This window comes from Penicillium concentricum (assembly GCF_028827145.1).
Source record: "Penicillium concentricum strain IBT 3081 chromosome Unknown utg000002l_segment0_segment0, whole genome shotgun sequence".
NCBI lineage: Eukaryota > Fungi > Ascomycota > Eurotiomycetes > Eurotiales > Aspergillaceae > Penicillium > Penicillium concentricum.
In genome coordinates, this window is record NW_026622755.1 from 8,885,150 (window position 1) to 8,899,632 (window position 14,483).

General features: G+C 49.3%; 6 protein-coding genes across 6 annotated transcripts; 4 read left to right on the plus strand and 2 right to left on the minus strand.

Moving 5' to 3' along the window:
- Nucleotides 1–1,431: 1,431 nt before the first annotated feature.
- On the plus strand, nucleotides 1,432–2,118 carry N7517_007091 (uncharacterized protein; the record flags this gene model as incomplete). The annotated part of the gene is made up of 2 exons (XM_056724821.1): nucleotides 1,432–1,712; nucleotides 1,866–2,118. 2 exons carry the CDS (start codon nucleotides 1,432–1,434, stop codon nucleotides 2,116–2,118), a joined length of 534 nt encoding a protein of 177 aa, XP_056581071.1.
- A 286-nt stretch (nucleotides 2,119–2,404) lies between these two features.
- N7517_007092 (WD40 repeat domain-containing protein) lies at nucleotides 2,405–4,948 on the minus strand (the record flags this gene model as incomplete). Its single annotated transcript, XM_056724822.1, has 2 exons — nucleotides 2,405–4,328; nucleotides 4,386–4,948. The coding sequence occupies 2 exons, from the start codon at nucleotides 4,946–4,948 to the stop codon at nucleotides 2,405–2,407; spliced, it is 2,487 nt and encodes an 828-aa protein (XP_056581072.1).
- Nucleotides 4,949–6,923: 1,975 nt separating this feature from the next.
- On the plus strand, nucleotides 6,924–9,460 carry N7517_007093 (putative transcription regulator BDF1; the record flags this gene model as incomplete). Its single annotated transcript, XM_056724823.1, has 3 exons — nucleotides 6,924–7,027; nucleotides 7,081–9,070; nucleotides 9,128–9,460. 3 exons carry the CDS (start codon nucleotides 6,924–6,926, stop codon nucleotides 9,458–9,460), a joined length of 2,427 nt encoding a protein of 808 aa, XP_056581073.1.
- Nucleotides 9,461–10,092: 632 nt separating this feature from the next.
- Nucleotides 10,093–11,420, plus strand: N7517_007094 (uncharacterized protein; the record flags this gene model as incomplete). The annotated part of the gene is made up of 4 exons (XM_056724824.1): nucleotides 10,093–10,236; nucleotides 10,311–10,409; nucleotides 10,485–11,065; nucleotides 11,141–11,420. 4 exons carry the CDS (start codon nucleotides 10,093–10,095, stop codon nucleotides 11,418–11,420), a joined length of 1,104 nt encoding a protein of 367 aa, XP_056581074.1.
- A 510-nt stretch (nucleotides 11,421–11,930) lies between these two features.
- dph3 (CSL family zinc fnger-containing protein) lies at nucleotides 11,931–12,242 on the plus strand (the record flags this gene model as incomplete). Its single annotated transcript, XM_056724825.1, has 2 exons — nucleotides 11,931–12,125; nucleotides 12,210–12,242. The coding sequence occupies 2 exons, from the start codon at nucleotides 11,931–11,933 to the stop codon at nucleotides 12,240–12,242; spliced, it is 228 nt and encodes a 75-aa protein (XP_056581075.1).
- Nucleotides 12,243–13,080: 838 nt separating this feature from the next.
- Nucleotides 13,081–13,867, minus strand: N7517_007096 (frataxin family protein; the record flags this gene model as incomplete). The annotated part of the gene is made up of 2 exons (XM_056724826.1): nucleotides 13,081–13,356; nucleotides 13,502–13,867. The coding sequence occupies 2 exons, from the start codon at nucleotides 13,865–13,867 to the stop codon at nucleotides 13,081–13,083; spliced, it is 642 nt and encodes a 213-aa protein (XP_056581076.1).
- Between the last annotated feature and the right edge of the window lie 616 nt (nucleotides 13,868–14,483).

A 14,483-nucleotide genomic window follows, 5' to 3' on the forward strand; every position in this document is an offset into this window, starting at 1 on the left:
GACAGACAATTTTGGCCCTCAGTTTCTCAGAATAGCGGAACCTATCTGGAAAACCCAGGTCGAAGTGCTTCGCAATGCCCCTTTTATGCGACATGCGTAATGTTTTAGCTTGATATAACGGTTGAATCACAAACGTGTCATATGCTTCGAGTGTGCTCAAGTTTATGTGCAATTGAAATATCATTATATAGACGTTATTTCTCGAAATACCGCCGAGTGGGTGAAAACTAGAGAGTGCTTTGCAACTCAACATTGGGCATCAACTATAGAATCTAAGCATTTAAATTACCTTCCCATGAGAATTGTGCAAAGGAGAGTCTGTCACTTCAGCCTTTCCTGTCTTCGCTCGTGGGCCGTAATCTCCCCCCCTCCTGTTCCCCCCTTTAGTTAGATAGACCTATAGACCTGTCGACCAGCAGCTTTTTATACACTGCCTTCCTCCGTAGCTCTGTGAGACTTTTCACGTGGTGTTGTTCCTGGCCTGTGCCAGCCTCATCTCATACCAATCAATATCAATTGCTGGCTCTTGATGGTCTCAGCGTGCCAGCTTCATATACTGCTCTTTGGCAAAATTCCAGGGGAAAGAGTGAAATAACGAACTTCGTAGTAAGCAGGGAAATTCGTTATTACTACTATATATGGTGAATTAATTGAAAGCACCGGTTCCCGATCGTAAAAACCAGGTATTCGTTATATACGGGTTCGTTACTACTATATAGTAGTAGTATAAGCCGGTTTTACTGTAATACCAGGTTTGTAAGGATTGCTAGAGTATAAAATAGGCGTTTTACTAAGAATCTAAGAGTGGATACTCGAATCTTTGTCCGCCTTCCTAATAGATAAATTGACTATATAGATTAGTACGAACAGACCCCGAGCCGAGCGGCTGACCCTTAGCAAAATATCTCTAGTAGGAGAATTGTTAGAACGAAGGGCCGAGTTGACAATGCCACCTGGGCAGTTCTTTTTTGATTGGATAATGGGGGCGAATCAGATTGCTCATGTGAGAGTCACATGATGCTTCGTCGGCTTATGTAATGATATGAGAACTTCCAAGGAACCTCCAGCTTGGAAGCCCCGGGGTCAAAGTGTTCAGAGGCGTGCTCAATTTTACTTCTGATATCAAAAAGCGGCAAGAGGTGAGCACTAAAATGGAAGGGGAAAGGACTCGGGTGCCAGGTATTATCCGGTACATATGTAGCACATATAGCAGATGTAATTCGTGCTCTTCGGCAAATCAGTGAAATCTCACATTCCAAATACATATGTAGTGCTAATTAATATGCAATACATTGATATCCGCATTAGTGCCCTTTTATAGACTTACAGGGGAAGATCCTACTCCACCTCTCTTCAGCTACCCAGAACGGATCTCAGCTCCAGCTCTTAGGTCTCCTCCTTATTATATCTTTCCTACATAATATCCTCAAAATGCGCCCTCAAACCCTCATCCAATTAATCCTTCCATCCACAATCCTCGCGCAAGCCCCCGTTCCCTCCCTCGGATCCACCCTTAACATAACCGTCCTCGGCGCCCGCCACAATCGCTCCATCCTAGAGTGCTGGGCTCTCCAGCCGGGATTTGAAACTTCTGTGCAACCTGGCCAGGCCGGGAGCGCTGAGCTGGATTTGGGGACTATCGGTGGGAATGCGTCGTTTACGGTGTTGCCGGCTGGGTTTGATGGGGGTAGACATAACGCGCCTGCTTTGCAGTGAGTTATATTCTCCTTTCCGAGGTTTCTTCGATATACATGTCTTTTGTATCTCAAATGATCCGGGATGATTTGTTTTCTTTCTACATGTTTTGTTTTGTTTTTATACTCGGGAGTGGGTTTCCACATTCTTGGCTAATTCCACACTTATAGATGGGTGGTCTTCCTCTCCGGCTTAGCGCATATCACGCTCCCTAACTCGACCACCGAGGCCTGGATTGAAGGTGGCAAGAATGGAGTCATACTGGCCCTCGATACTGCTGATGTCAGTGCATTGGGTCACTTCACTACCTACCCCTCGCGGGACCGGACGACATCCGTGCTGATACCCCTAGGGGAGAAAGGGGTGCCGGGTCATCGGGTCCTGCATGAGGGTCCATGTCAGGGGGAGGAGTTGCTGGTATAAATAGCAAGGAGATTGGCATATCTGCATGGTCATAGCTACTGAAGTATAAAGTACTCTGTACAAGGAAGAGAGATATCAAGATACCAAGGTAGAATTCAATAGACATTGATAGAGACGCAAGAGGCGCTCGGTAGAGGCACAAGATATCGAAAGCAAAAGATAAAACAAAGAAAAAATGAAATGCAGACCCGTCGGATGCATCAAAGGATAAAAAAATATGTTCTTTTATAGACCGTAACCCCCTTCTCCCATCTCTAATTCGTACAACTTCAAAAAAGAGACACGCTTATTTTCTGCCGACCTTGCTCTTCTTGCTGACAGAAGCAGAAGACTTGCTCTTCTTTGATGGCGGGGGCTGCACCTGAGCAGCATCGTCAGACTCATCGTCTTCCGTGTCGGCAATGAAGTCAACCATCGAGCCATCACTGTCTTCATCGTCGTCCTCATCTTCGTTCTCCTCCAGCGATTCCTCGGCATCAGAAGAACCGACAGACTCGGCAGCCTCGATATCCAAAAGGGGCTCTTCGTCATCATCCTCATCATCACTTCCATCATGCTCGTCGTCTTCAGACTCATCGACGTTCATCATTGACTCATCCTCATCGTACGCCTGGTCGCGTATTGACTTCCGCGGCGTCTTGGCCTCGGTCTCACTGTCCTCGACATCATCCTGACCCTCGACATAGATAACATTATCTTCGTCCTCGCTGTCCATACCCTCATCACCACCGCGGATTGATTGCCGCAGTCCCAATTGGGCATCGAGCATATCAAGCTTGCCCTTGAGGAGCAGGAGGGATGGCAGGGTAGCAGAGCGCTGGTCCATGACCTTGTAGAGGGAAGTCATGCGCTTCAAGAGATCAGGATGGCCAGCCAATGCACCACCGTGGGCGACGCAGGTCCACTGCACCCAAACGAGAAGGTGGCCGTAGCGACCAGGCCGGGAGGCGAGGCGCTCAGCGAGTTTTTGAAGCAGAGTTGCGGCCAGCGAGGAGTCGAGACGCTGGATGGTAGTGCGGATGATAGAAGTATCACCGGTGTGGAAACAAGACTCGAGCATGCCGTTGTCGTTGGTCTTGAGGGACTGTGTAAGGACAGTAGCAAGAGAAACACCGGTGGGAATCTGTTGCACTGCGGCCTGGGGCTTGCCGGGAACCAGTGCGCCCAGGAGGACGTCGTCGTCAAGTTCGGCCTCAACATCGACTTCCTGGCCTGCGTTTGCGCGCAGGAGTTCTCCGAATGATGGCTCGGCACCCTCTTCTTCTTCCTCTTCCTCCTCGGATTCGGATGCGTTCTGCATCTCAACGTCCTCGGTCGCTGCGACTTGCTTGGTGGGCTTTGTCTTCTTCTCGTTGGAAACCTTGGGCTTCTTGTTGTCCTCATCATCAGAGTCCTCCTCGCTGCCGGAGTCGGACGCGTCTTGTCGTGAATCTTCCATCTCTACATCATCATCGACCAGGTTTCCCTGCTCGACATTCATGCGAGACTCGTCAACACGGGTCTCGCCTGCGCTCTTAACTCCATTCGTTGTGACGGAAGAAAGTGCGGAGCCGGACTTGGTCTTCACCACAGTCTTGATTCCGGTGAATGAGAGCTCATCGGTGTTCTCGTCGAGGAACTTGACACGCTCAAAGACAGGGATCACACCACCCTCGGTGTATGCAACCATGAGGGTAGGGCCCTGGAATGAGATGGCTGCGACGGGAACGCAGGTGTTCGAGGACTCGGTGTTAGTGATTTTGAGGGTTGCGTTTGCCTTCTGGGTCATCTGTTTCCGGCTGGCCTTGGCACTTGCGGAGGGCGCACTTTGGGGCTGAACAAATGGCTTTGTGAAGAGTTCGATGCTACCATCTGCGGTGACTGCAGCAAGCACTTGCTTCTCCGGGGCGGCCACGCCATCGGTTTGCAGTGTAATAGATGAGACCTCCTGGTCGGCGACAAGGTTGCGAACAAGCTTCTGGGTGGTGGCATCGAAGACGTTGACGAAGCGGTCACCATCGGATGCAAGGAATGCACCCACACCAGCAGACTCGGAAGAGGACGAAATGACGGTGTGGATAGGGTTGCGCATGGCAGGGAACTGAACCGGCTCGTCGGCCTTCTCGGTGTCTATTAAGTACGGGGTCTGGGAAGCGCAGATAAGAGGAGGGTTCGAGGGCACGGGACGGGAGAGAGCAGTGAAGACAGAGGATGCGGGGAGGTGGATTGTCCTAGAGGTATATCATTAGTCAGGAGCTCGGTGTAACCCAGCAAATATGCAAACTTACTTGGTGCTTTGTCCGGTGCGCAGGTCCCACTGGACAAGCTTATTGTCACCACCGATACTCCAGGCCTCCTGAGCGGGCCGATCGGCCGTGAACTTGAAGTCCTTGATACCCTTGTCATGCGCACCAGTCAAGGTGCCGACGACCTTATCTTCGGATGGCGAGTACATGCGGATATCGGATGTGTTTGTGCCGAATGCAACCACGATATCGCCCTGGTCCAGGCCATCAATCCCATTGACATCGGAGCCGCGCTTGCGCTTCTTTTTCGACTGGTCACGACCCTTGCCGGAGCCACCGTAGTATCCCCAGTCCAAAGAAGTCACTGTTTCCTTTGGCCCCAGAGCATGTTCACACTGGAGGCGTCCTGTCTGTGTGTCGTGAATGCGAATGTGCTGACCATCGAGGCCTTGGATAACGGACGCAAACAGGGCCAATTGGTACTCTGACGGGGAGAATGCAGCGCGCAGAATGGACGACTTGCTGCCCGCATATGTCATGCCTGATGCCGGCGATGCGGCGGCCGAGGCGACCTTGGTGGATGGGCGAGTGGTCTTCTTTCCCATCTTGGCTGTAACTTTTTTTTCTAGTCGTTTTTTTTTTCTCACAGTCGAGTATGCGGTGGCGTGAAGATAAATATCAATAGAGCAGGCCAAAATAAAAACAGCAAAGATTCCGATAAGACTCTATTTTTTTCCGCCCCTAAGGAAACAAATGGGGGTTTAGGCTGGTGGTTTCGCAGTTGATCCGGACAGGAAAAAAAATGTTCTGTAGAGCCTTGACGGTCTAGTCCTAAAAGGGTTTAGACTGTTGGATGTTCTTATCTAATCATATCATCCCGTGACCTCGGGATGCTTCAATATCATTTGAGTAGTCCCCTGGAGTAAGTCTGCCGCTCTTTGATATATTTTTGGTCGAATTTTCGGTTCTGTTTGTGTCCTGAGGTCCGTTGGGGCTCTTTTTTTTTTTAACTGTACGGTTTTTCTGTCACACTTCATTTTCCATTTTTGGGCTTTTTCGGTGTCAACATCCCTCCGAGCGAAAATATATAACAACATTTGTAGGCCATTTCAGTTATATTTCCTGCAGATATCCCAAATGTTTATTTGGGAAGTCAAGACAATAATATAAAGAATTTCAAGTTTATTGTGTCTAAATTCAATATATATGAGAAACAAGACAGTAGCAATATCAAAGCTCTGTTACAGCGTTTATAGGTAAGAACCGAGCCATCTAAACTGTGCAGCACTAAAAATCATATATCGTAAACTCCAAAGCACACGGACTCCCATTGGGTAGATCCTCAAGGCCAAAAGTATGTACCCCCAACTCCCAGATCATGTGACATACGCATATTTGCCTAACCTGTAAGGATCGAGGTGCAGCTGTCCATTGGCAGTAAATGCAAGTGCCGATTGGAAATTTCCAGGATTAGCGGGGAACCGTAGACTAGCCTATTCTATGATCTATAGACGTTTCAAAATTTTATAACATATTCCTTGCGTTGTATACATAGAGCATTGAAAGGTGGTGTTCTTATCAATGTACAATACGTGTACTCATCATGATGTAGTCACGTGAAAGTTCGAGTGGTGACGTGACTCAGACCCCATCACGGCCTAACCCGGATTCAGCCAGAACCCTAGGGCTTTGAGTCATCCGAAAGATGCGTCCACAGAATTTTACAACACCTCTAATAGGTAAAGTTGAGAAGAAATGAGTGAAATTAGAAAGATGGAAAAGTAACTTTCAATTCAGAATAAGGTGTTCAGCTTGAAAAGAGAAAAGTTAAGAAAAGAAAAGAGAAGAAGAAAAAAGATTCCAGGGGTATATAACCAATCAAGGGGTAAGAAGGTTAACAGAATTGGGACTAGTGTGGCTGGTGGAACTGGGTAACAGGAGAGTGCAAGGCGGCCGTTTGTACTTAAGGATTCTGGCATCCCCTCCCGACCATTTTTCTGCTTCCGTCCTGGTTTCTCCCTATTTTTATTCGACTGACCGCCTTATAAGAAGAACCCATAACAAACGCGTCGCGTCACGGTTTTTTTCTTCCCCTTTTAACCGCCTTCCCCCTTCTTCTTTTTTATTTTTTTATTTTTTTATTTTTATTTTCATAATTCCCTTGCTGCCTCAGGCATCTACGGGAACTTTTTAGCTCTACATCTTACCCAAGTCATCTAGACCTGGCTTCAATTCTAAATCACGTGAGAGCTTCTATACCGCCTTGGCAGTATAAATACCTCGTCTCCGATCGCATTCTCCACTCTTCCTATCTCCCGATCATCTCTGACCTCACTCCCGCCTCCGCGCCCGCGTTTTCTTCGCGACACGTTTGATATCAAGCCTCATCAACTGTTGAGTCCACACTACGTGCCCTCGGTTGCCGCTAGTGTTTGTTCACTCGAGATTGTTTCGCGGCGAGAGCCCCACGGGTGTTTTCAGTTGATCACTAGCTTTCAAAACACCTCCCCATAACTCTCACATCTTCAACACTCTCATCCTTCCCCTATCTTGTATTCTTGCTTATCCAACGCGACCCCAATGGCGACTCCGCCTCCCGAGGTTCCTCCTGTCACGAAGGAGGACAAGCCTCAATTGCCTCCGTCGCCTACTGGCCCTTCTGCGCCTGACTACCCACCTGACAGGTAAGTACATCAGCTTCAATATCTGCTCTGTTCTTGTTCTGACTGGTGCGCAGCGCGCAAAATGTCGCAGTGAGTCTTAAAAGTGATGGCCCCGCGGATGTCGAGGTTAAATCGCCTACGCTGAATGGCCACACCCCTGTCGCGTCTTCGAACACCAATGGCACAATCGTTGCGACCTCACCGCCCAAGTCCCCCGATAATCAGCCCCCCTCAGAAATGATCCAGAACAAGCCATCACCTGCCGGATCTGCTCCACCCGTGGAGAGACAGCCGACCGAAGAAAAGAACAGCACTTCGCAGGTCCAGGAATCTACCGCTCCTGCTGCAGCTAACGCTGCGGCTGAAAGTGCCGCTTCGTCCACCCAGGCTGTGGCACCCCCTCCCACAGTTCCTGCATCCGCAGATGGCCCCAACGATACACCTGAGCCAATGGCCATCGATACCAAGCAAGATGTTTCGACTGCCGTGAAAACTGACCTGCCTCATCATCCTACCCCGGCCTCCGTACCACTTGCTCCCACTGCGCCGCAGCCCGTCGACCAAGAGATGAAGGACGCATCTGAGGCCCCGCTATCTCCTTCCAAGATTTCCCGCCAACGGGATGCTGATCTCAGCGAAGAACCAGCTCCCAAGCGTACCAAGGTCGAGGGCGATGACTCGGTTATTAACTTTCAGACACCGGGATTCAACACTCCGGCTGCTGCAACACCTGGTCCAAACCGCACTAGTGGTGGACCAGGGCTCACCAAAATGCAACACAAGTTCATTTCGAAGAGCCTTACAAGCCTCAAGCGCATGCACGATGCGCGTTTCTACAAGGAACCCGTGGATGCTGTCAAGTTGAACATTCCGCAATACCACACTATCGTCACCCACCCCATGGACCTGGGAACCATGGAAAGAAAGCTCAGGAACAACCAATATTCTTCCCCCCAGGCAGTCGCAGATGACTTTGCACTGATGGTCAATAATACCACCATCTTTAATGGCCCAGACCACCTCGTCACCCAAGAGGGGATCAAGCTGAAGGCGACCTTTGAGAAGCAAATGACTAACCTTCCCAAGCCCGAAGAGGTTGAGGAGAGAAAACCAAAGAAACAGACAGAGAAGACGTCTGCTGCTCGCCGGGAGCACCGGACTTCTCTCCCAAGTCAGCCTAAAGCTGCCTCTCCCCAGTCTCAAACATTTGCGTTAGGGCCCGAAGGTCTGCCCGTCATCCGCCGCGATTCTTCCAACCCCGATGGTCGCCCCAAACGATCCATTCATCCCCCGAAGCGTGACCTCCCGTATTCTAGCAAGCCAAAGAAGAAGAAGTTCCAATGGGAATTGCGATTCTGCCAGGAAGTCTTGGATGAGCTGCACAAACAAAAGCACTACAGCTGGGTGATGCCTTTCTATTACCCCGTGGATCCCGTTGCTTTGAATATCCCCACATACCACAGCGTTGTCAAGAAGCCGATGGATCTGTCGACCGTTCAAACCAAACTCAAGGCCGGCCAGTATGAAAACGCCAAAGAGTTCGAGAACGACGTCCGCCTCATTTTTAAGAATTGCTACCGCTTCAATATCCCTGGTGACCCTACATTCATCTGTGGTCAGCGAGCTGAAGAAATCTTCAACGCAAAGTGGGCCCAGAAGTCGGACTACCTCGAAGCGCATGAACCACACCCCGAGCAGAACACTGATTCTTCTGATGAAGATAGTGACGAGGATGCAGAAGAGAGCGAAGAAGACGACGAGAAACTCACGTTGCTTCAAAAGCAAATTGCTGAGATGTCTCGTCAAGTCGAGGCTATTACCAACAAGAAAAAGAAGACTCCTCCTTCCTCCAAGAAGGTTGGCAAGACCAAGCTTGCTAAGAAGGATTCTAAGAAAATCAGCTCTGGAAAGAGAGACAAGAAGAGCAAGAGTTCTCTACCTGGCAAGACCCGCGCCATCACCTACAACGAGAAACAGATCATCTCGAATGGTATCAGTAGTCTTCCCGATAAGAGGATGCAGCAAGCCCTTCAGATTATCCAGAACAATGTTCCTCAACTCAAGGTAAGATTTTTACACATTATCATTATACACGAACCGATTCTAATATAGATTTCACAGGGTACCGATGAAGCTGAAATTGAGTTGGATATCGACGAGCTCCCTAACGATGTCTTGCTGAAGCTGCTTAACTTCGTGAAGAAGCACGTCCCGAATCTCATGGATGATGAAGACGAAGATGATCTCCCTGCCAGCAGTGTGGCACCTCCCAAACCCAAGAAGAACAAGCCAATGAGCAAATTTGAGCAGGAAGCGCAGATCAACATGCTGCAGAGCAACCTTTCGCGTTTCCAGGGTGGTCCTCACTCCCCCGACCCAGTGGCCTCGGTTGAGCACAACGAAAGCAGCGATGATGAGTCTGATTCGTCCGAGGAGGAGAGCGAGGAGGAGTAAAGAAAATACTCTTCTGATTCAATCCCGCCATTTTTTTCCATACGGGATGGCTCTTCACCCTGACTTGCGTTCCAAGCGTCGTTTTTCCCCAGTGCCTTTTCCGAACAATTTCTCGCCATATCTTTCTTTTACAGTCACACCGCTGGATCCTGGCGGGTTTGCAATGCGCTATGCAATCCCCGCCGGCAACGTCTGTACATACTTTGATTTCGAATACCCCTGCACCCGGCAAGGTTTCTGCTGCCACCGACGAACCTTATGCTCAAGATTGGCCGAACAGGATTTCATTTACTTGACCCTTTGAATTTCCCTTCCCCTATGCCTGAGTGTACACTTTTTCCCGTTTCGTTTCACAGCCAGGATAGGTGGATGAGGTTGCTCTATTTTCTCCGACGACGTTGCGGATGGAAGAGGTGAACCGAAGCTTTAGCTTCAACTTGTATGATTACGAAAGAAACGCGGAAATGCAAAATGAATATGTACTTGTAATAGTAAAATATCTAAGTTCCATTAGGTGCTACAAATGTAGTTTGAATGTACGAAGTATTGTATTGCATCTGTTTCCCTATGTCTTGGCCGTGCGTCTTGGGTCTTTCGGCGGTGAACTTCCCCAGTTTCTTTGTAACATCAACATGATTCCTCCCTGTGACCCCTCAATTCTTGAGCACAACCCTCAATTCAAACGACTATATGAGAATATAACTACCTCCCTCCTCAATCCAGATGCATCAACGCGTGCTCAAAGCGCGAGCCTAGCCCGCACAGCTGTGGTGGAAGTGAGTAGTCGCTATTGCGCAACACATACCAAACGGACCCAGGCACGAACAGAGCTCTGACAGTCTATCACTAGGAGCTGAAGCAATGTCAGACTCAAAATGCCAAAAAGCGAATCAAGGAGCAAATGCTCCGGCAATTGGCCTTCGCCCCAGACAGCAGCCTACCCGCGGAGGTTCGTACAACACCTGCCATGGCCACCAACCCATCAAGAGGAAAGCCACATCACTGACGAATCTACTACCTCCAGTGCCATGATAACCTCGCTATAATGACCCTCTACCTCGAGACCCCATCCAGCGCAATCGAACCCACCAACCCAAAGCCAGAAACCGACCCCAAGAAATCAGACGAAGCACTCTCCCTCCTAGCACCCGACATCGAAGCCTTCTACACCAATATCCCAACCTTCATTCTACCCTTCTCCAAATCCATCTCATCCGCCATTCAAGAGCTACGCGCTCTATCAACCGCAAACACAGACCCAGCCACCACGCCCAACGCAGACGCGCCCTCACAGCACTCGAACCACAACGCACGCGCTCGAGCTCGCGACCGCCGAGTCCGGACCTCGATGGCACCAGTCCCACCGCTGTCATCGCAGCTACAGGCGCGGGCGCGCGCGCTGCGCCACACACAGCTGTCCGAGTTGCCAGTCGCTCGGCGGAAGATGGCTGCCACGGCGGCTGATGTTGTTGCCGTGCGGGCGCGAGTCCTGGAGCGCACTGTCGTGATTCTGGAGCGGGCGAAGCATGGGGCTTTGGCGCGCGCGACGAAAGCTAAGGCGGAACATTTGGCTGTTGTTGCGCAGGGCGTGGAGGGGACATTAGAGTATGTTTTTTTTCTTTCCGGTTTTCAAGTCTTGCTGTTCTATTTTGGTGGAATTGGTCTTTAACGATTGGACAGGGTTACGAAATTGGAGATTGCGGCCACGCTCTATACGCCAGAAACACTTGCTGCTCTTGCTCGGTATAGGCAGCATTTAAGGCAGACAAAGGAGCGCTTGCAACACCGTCGGAAGATGACGGTTCAGGAGCTGAGAGCTTATGGCGATGTGGAGATGTCAGATCCGGCCACTGATATTGCTGTCGATGAAGGGAGTTTCGAGGATATTGCTCGTCGGTATGGGATTTTGGCGAGAGAGGTTGAAGAAGTAAAGATGGAAATTGCACGATTAGAGAAATGAGATACAACTATATACCCCGGGTAGGATATAGTTAAATCAAGATACAGCTTCAACACATGCAGTAGTAGACCCTGGCAGCCACCTGGGCATAGACACCCCCTTGGCGGTCATGTGGGAGAGCGCAATACGCCCCAGCCTCACTTCTTCCTTACAGTCTCCAAGCCCAATTACACAAGTCTAATTTCTACAGCAGCTATCGAGGACACACCAAATGGCTGACCTCAAGAACCCCGAGGTCGCATTGACACAGCGTATGATTATTTGAAGATAATGACCGGACTGGCGTGTGTCGTATGAGGCTTTTGAATTCAAAAATCAGAACCAGAATAGACCCAATATATACGCACATAATCTCGTTATGAACGTTCATAGTTCAAGTCTTAAATCCGGGGATGTCCCTGCCTTAACCCCGCGTATCACATGACCGCGCCAAACTTTTTTTGCCTAAGAGTCAACGCTACATCTACTCATTCGCCACATATCTTTTGTACATTCAGAGAATTATCAAAAATGGCCGACGAAGGACTGAACATTTACGATGAGATCGAGATCGAGGACATGACCTTCGACCCGAATATCCAGATCTACACATATCCCTGCCCATGTGGCGATCGCTTCGAGATCGCAATCGACGATTTGCGCGACGGCGAAGAGATCGCCGTGTGTCCGAGTTGCAGTCTCATGATCCGGGTTATCTTTGATGTGGTATGCTTCCCTATAATAAAACTGGATAGTATATCGCTTTATATGTTCAGTTAGCTAATTATACGCCCTGCGGGGTATCTACAGGCCGATCTTCCTAAAGCTGATGCGCAGGCTTGAGCATGACAATGGAGATTATGCAAAATACCCTCGAAAGGATCGAGTCAATCTCAGCCCGAAGGAAAGGTCCAGGCTACTGATTTCTGGAAGTCGGTTCGCAGCCATCTTCATTGTCTTGGCCGAAGTGGTTCGAGGGATTGGATATTTTGCCAGCTGCCAGCTGCTAGATGTGACTGCCCGCCGTGGACTGCACAATGCGCCTCACCGAGTCTGGGCGGCTTTGTTCCACCGGACCTCACTTCAAACACCGTATCGCGCGAGCATGTTCCATGCTCTGCTGCGATTATCGTCTATCTGCATCTTGCCAAGTGACTCTATGTCCCCCGGGGCTACTGGTCTCGGTGACTCGTACTCGGGTACCCGCTGTACCTCGCTCAACATATTCAATGTTGACTCGGGCTCCGTCGACTTTGTCTCTAGCGTGAGTTTTGCCTTGGTCGATATCACTTGTCCAAGCAGGACACCGCTTCATCGGGTTGAGACTGTATTTTGGCTATGTACATCGCATCTTCATTCAAAAAGAAGAACCACACTTTGACCCACCCGTTTAATTCGGGCGATAAGATGGCTTTTTCCCTCATTAGCATTGCGTTCCCGCCACACACAATCACTCTATACCCAGCTAGTGCATTTACCTCAATTGATACCCACAACTATGTTCCCAAGTTATTCGTTTACCTCCTTAACTTTACGAGAAAGGAAAAGCATGTGAAATATTTCAATGCAACCGCATTATAAGATAGACACTAAACTACAGTATGTAACAACATCCCAAATAAAAACTGGAACGAATCCTCTTCCTTCTAGGTAATCGATAGCCCAGCAAGATGACTCAAACTTACTCAACGATCTCACTGTAAATATCCTTGGGCAAACGCAAGGTCAATTCGGTGTTCAACAACTCGGTCAGGTTAGATCCATCACGCAGGTAGATCCACTGTCCACTGGCGAAAGGCCGCGAATCCTGCTTCTCGTGCATATAATCGCCCTCGACAATCCAGTCGTACCGCTTCGGCCCGGAGATGGGCGAGCTGAGCCAGATCTGCTTGTTGGGTGGTTGCTTGTTGAGTACATAGGTGCCGATTGCGGGAACGGAGACGTTCAGCACACCAGCCTGGAGAAAAGTAGCGGGTTAGTATTCTATGTTTTCTATGCCATACCAACATAAGGAAGGTCTTTGTAGGCCGAGAAAGAAAGGAAAAAGAAAGATGAAGACTGGGCAAAGGATAACATAAAGAAAAGAAGTTTGAAAAACATACACTGTACTCAGCCTCAACATCTGACCCCTCCTCCTGTGCCTTCTCCAGGTGGCTTTGCAGCACATTGAAATAATGCTCCGAGTACTCGTAGTACTCCTCCGGCGTCAACGGCGAGGGCTCAGTGACATGAGCAGCAGCTCCGGCAACAGAACCCGACTGTGGGTTCGGAGCTGGGGGGTCTGCTGATTCTGGGTGAATGCCTTTGCGGATTACCGGGGAGGACTGGAATGAGCGGGTGAACTGTGAGGCGGAGCTGGGGCGAATGGCGCAGGCCCGGGGGAGGAGAGTTGAAGTGGTGGGTGCTGTTGTGCGGATGGATGGACGCACGGAGGCGAGCAGAGCTCGAGGGGCTGTGCGAGAAAGCATTGTATGAGGATGATTGGATTGCGGGTTGTGGAAGGATATAGTAGAAGATTCCAAGGTTGGGGAAGCTGTTCTGATGATGCGGGCAATTTACATCATCGGTGTTCACCGCCTGCTTTATTCGGTGTGATTATGGGCAGTACTTGTGATTGGATGGAGGTATAGATGAGTTGCTCGATGGGGTATTTTATTTATGAAAAGTGGACTATAGATCATGTGTAAATATGATGATTTAGTTTGTGAAATACTTGGATTGATTTGTATGCATCTGATAGTTGGCTAGATTGAGAATACACTTGTGCAATTCGCAAGTCCATCACCAACAACTATCAAGACTGCAGCATTTAGTAACTTGGTAACTTTAAAAAGTAGAAATTATAGAATATTTTAGATTTATTCCCTTATGAAAAAGTGTGTGGGGTTTCATTGCGAAGAAATGTATATTTGCAAATGACTTTCTCACATTTTACTCCAAAGCAACCTCGACCGCTTCATCTTCCGATGATGGTCTTGGGTTGATGGCCCTCCTGTAGCCCCGGGGGTTTTACTCTTGGACTTTTTATATCAGAATTCCTTCGTCATTTTGGTAAAGTATGTAGTTGATGAAGTCGCAGTATAG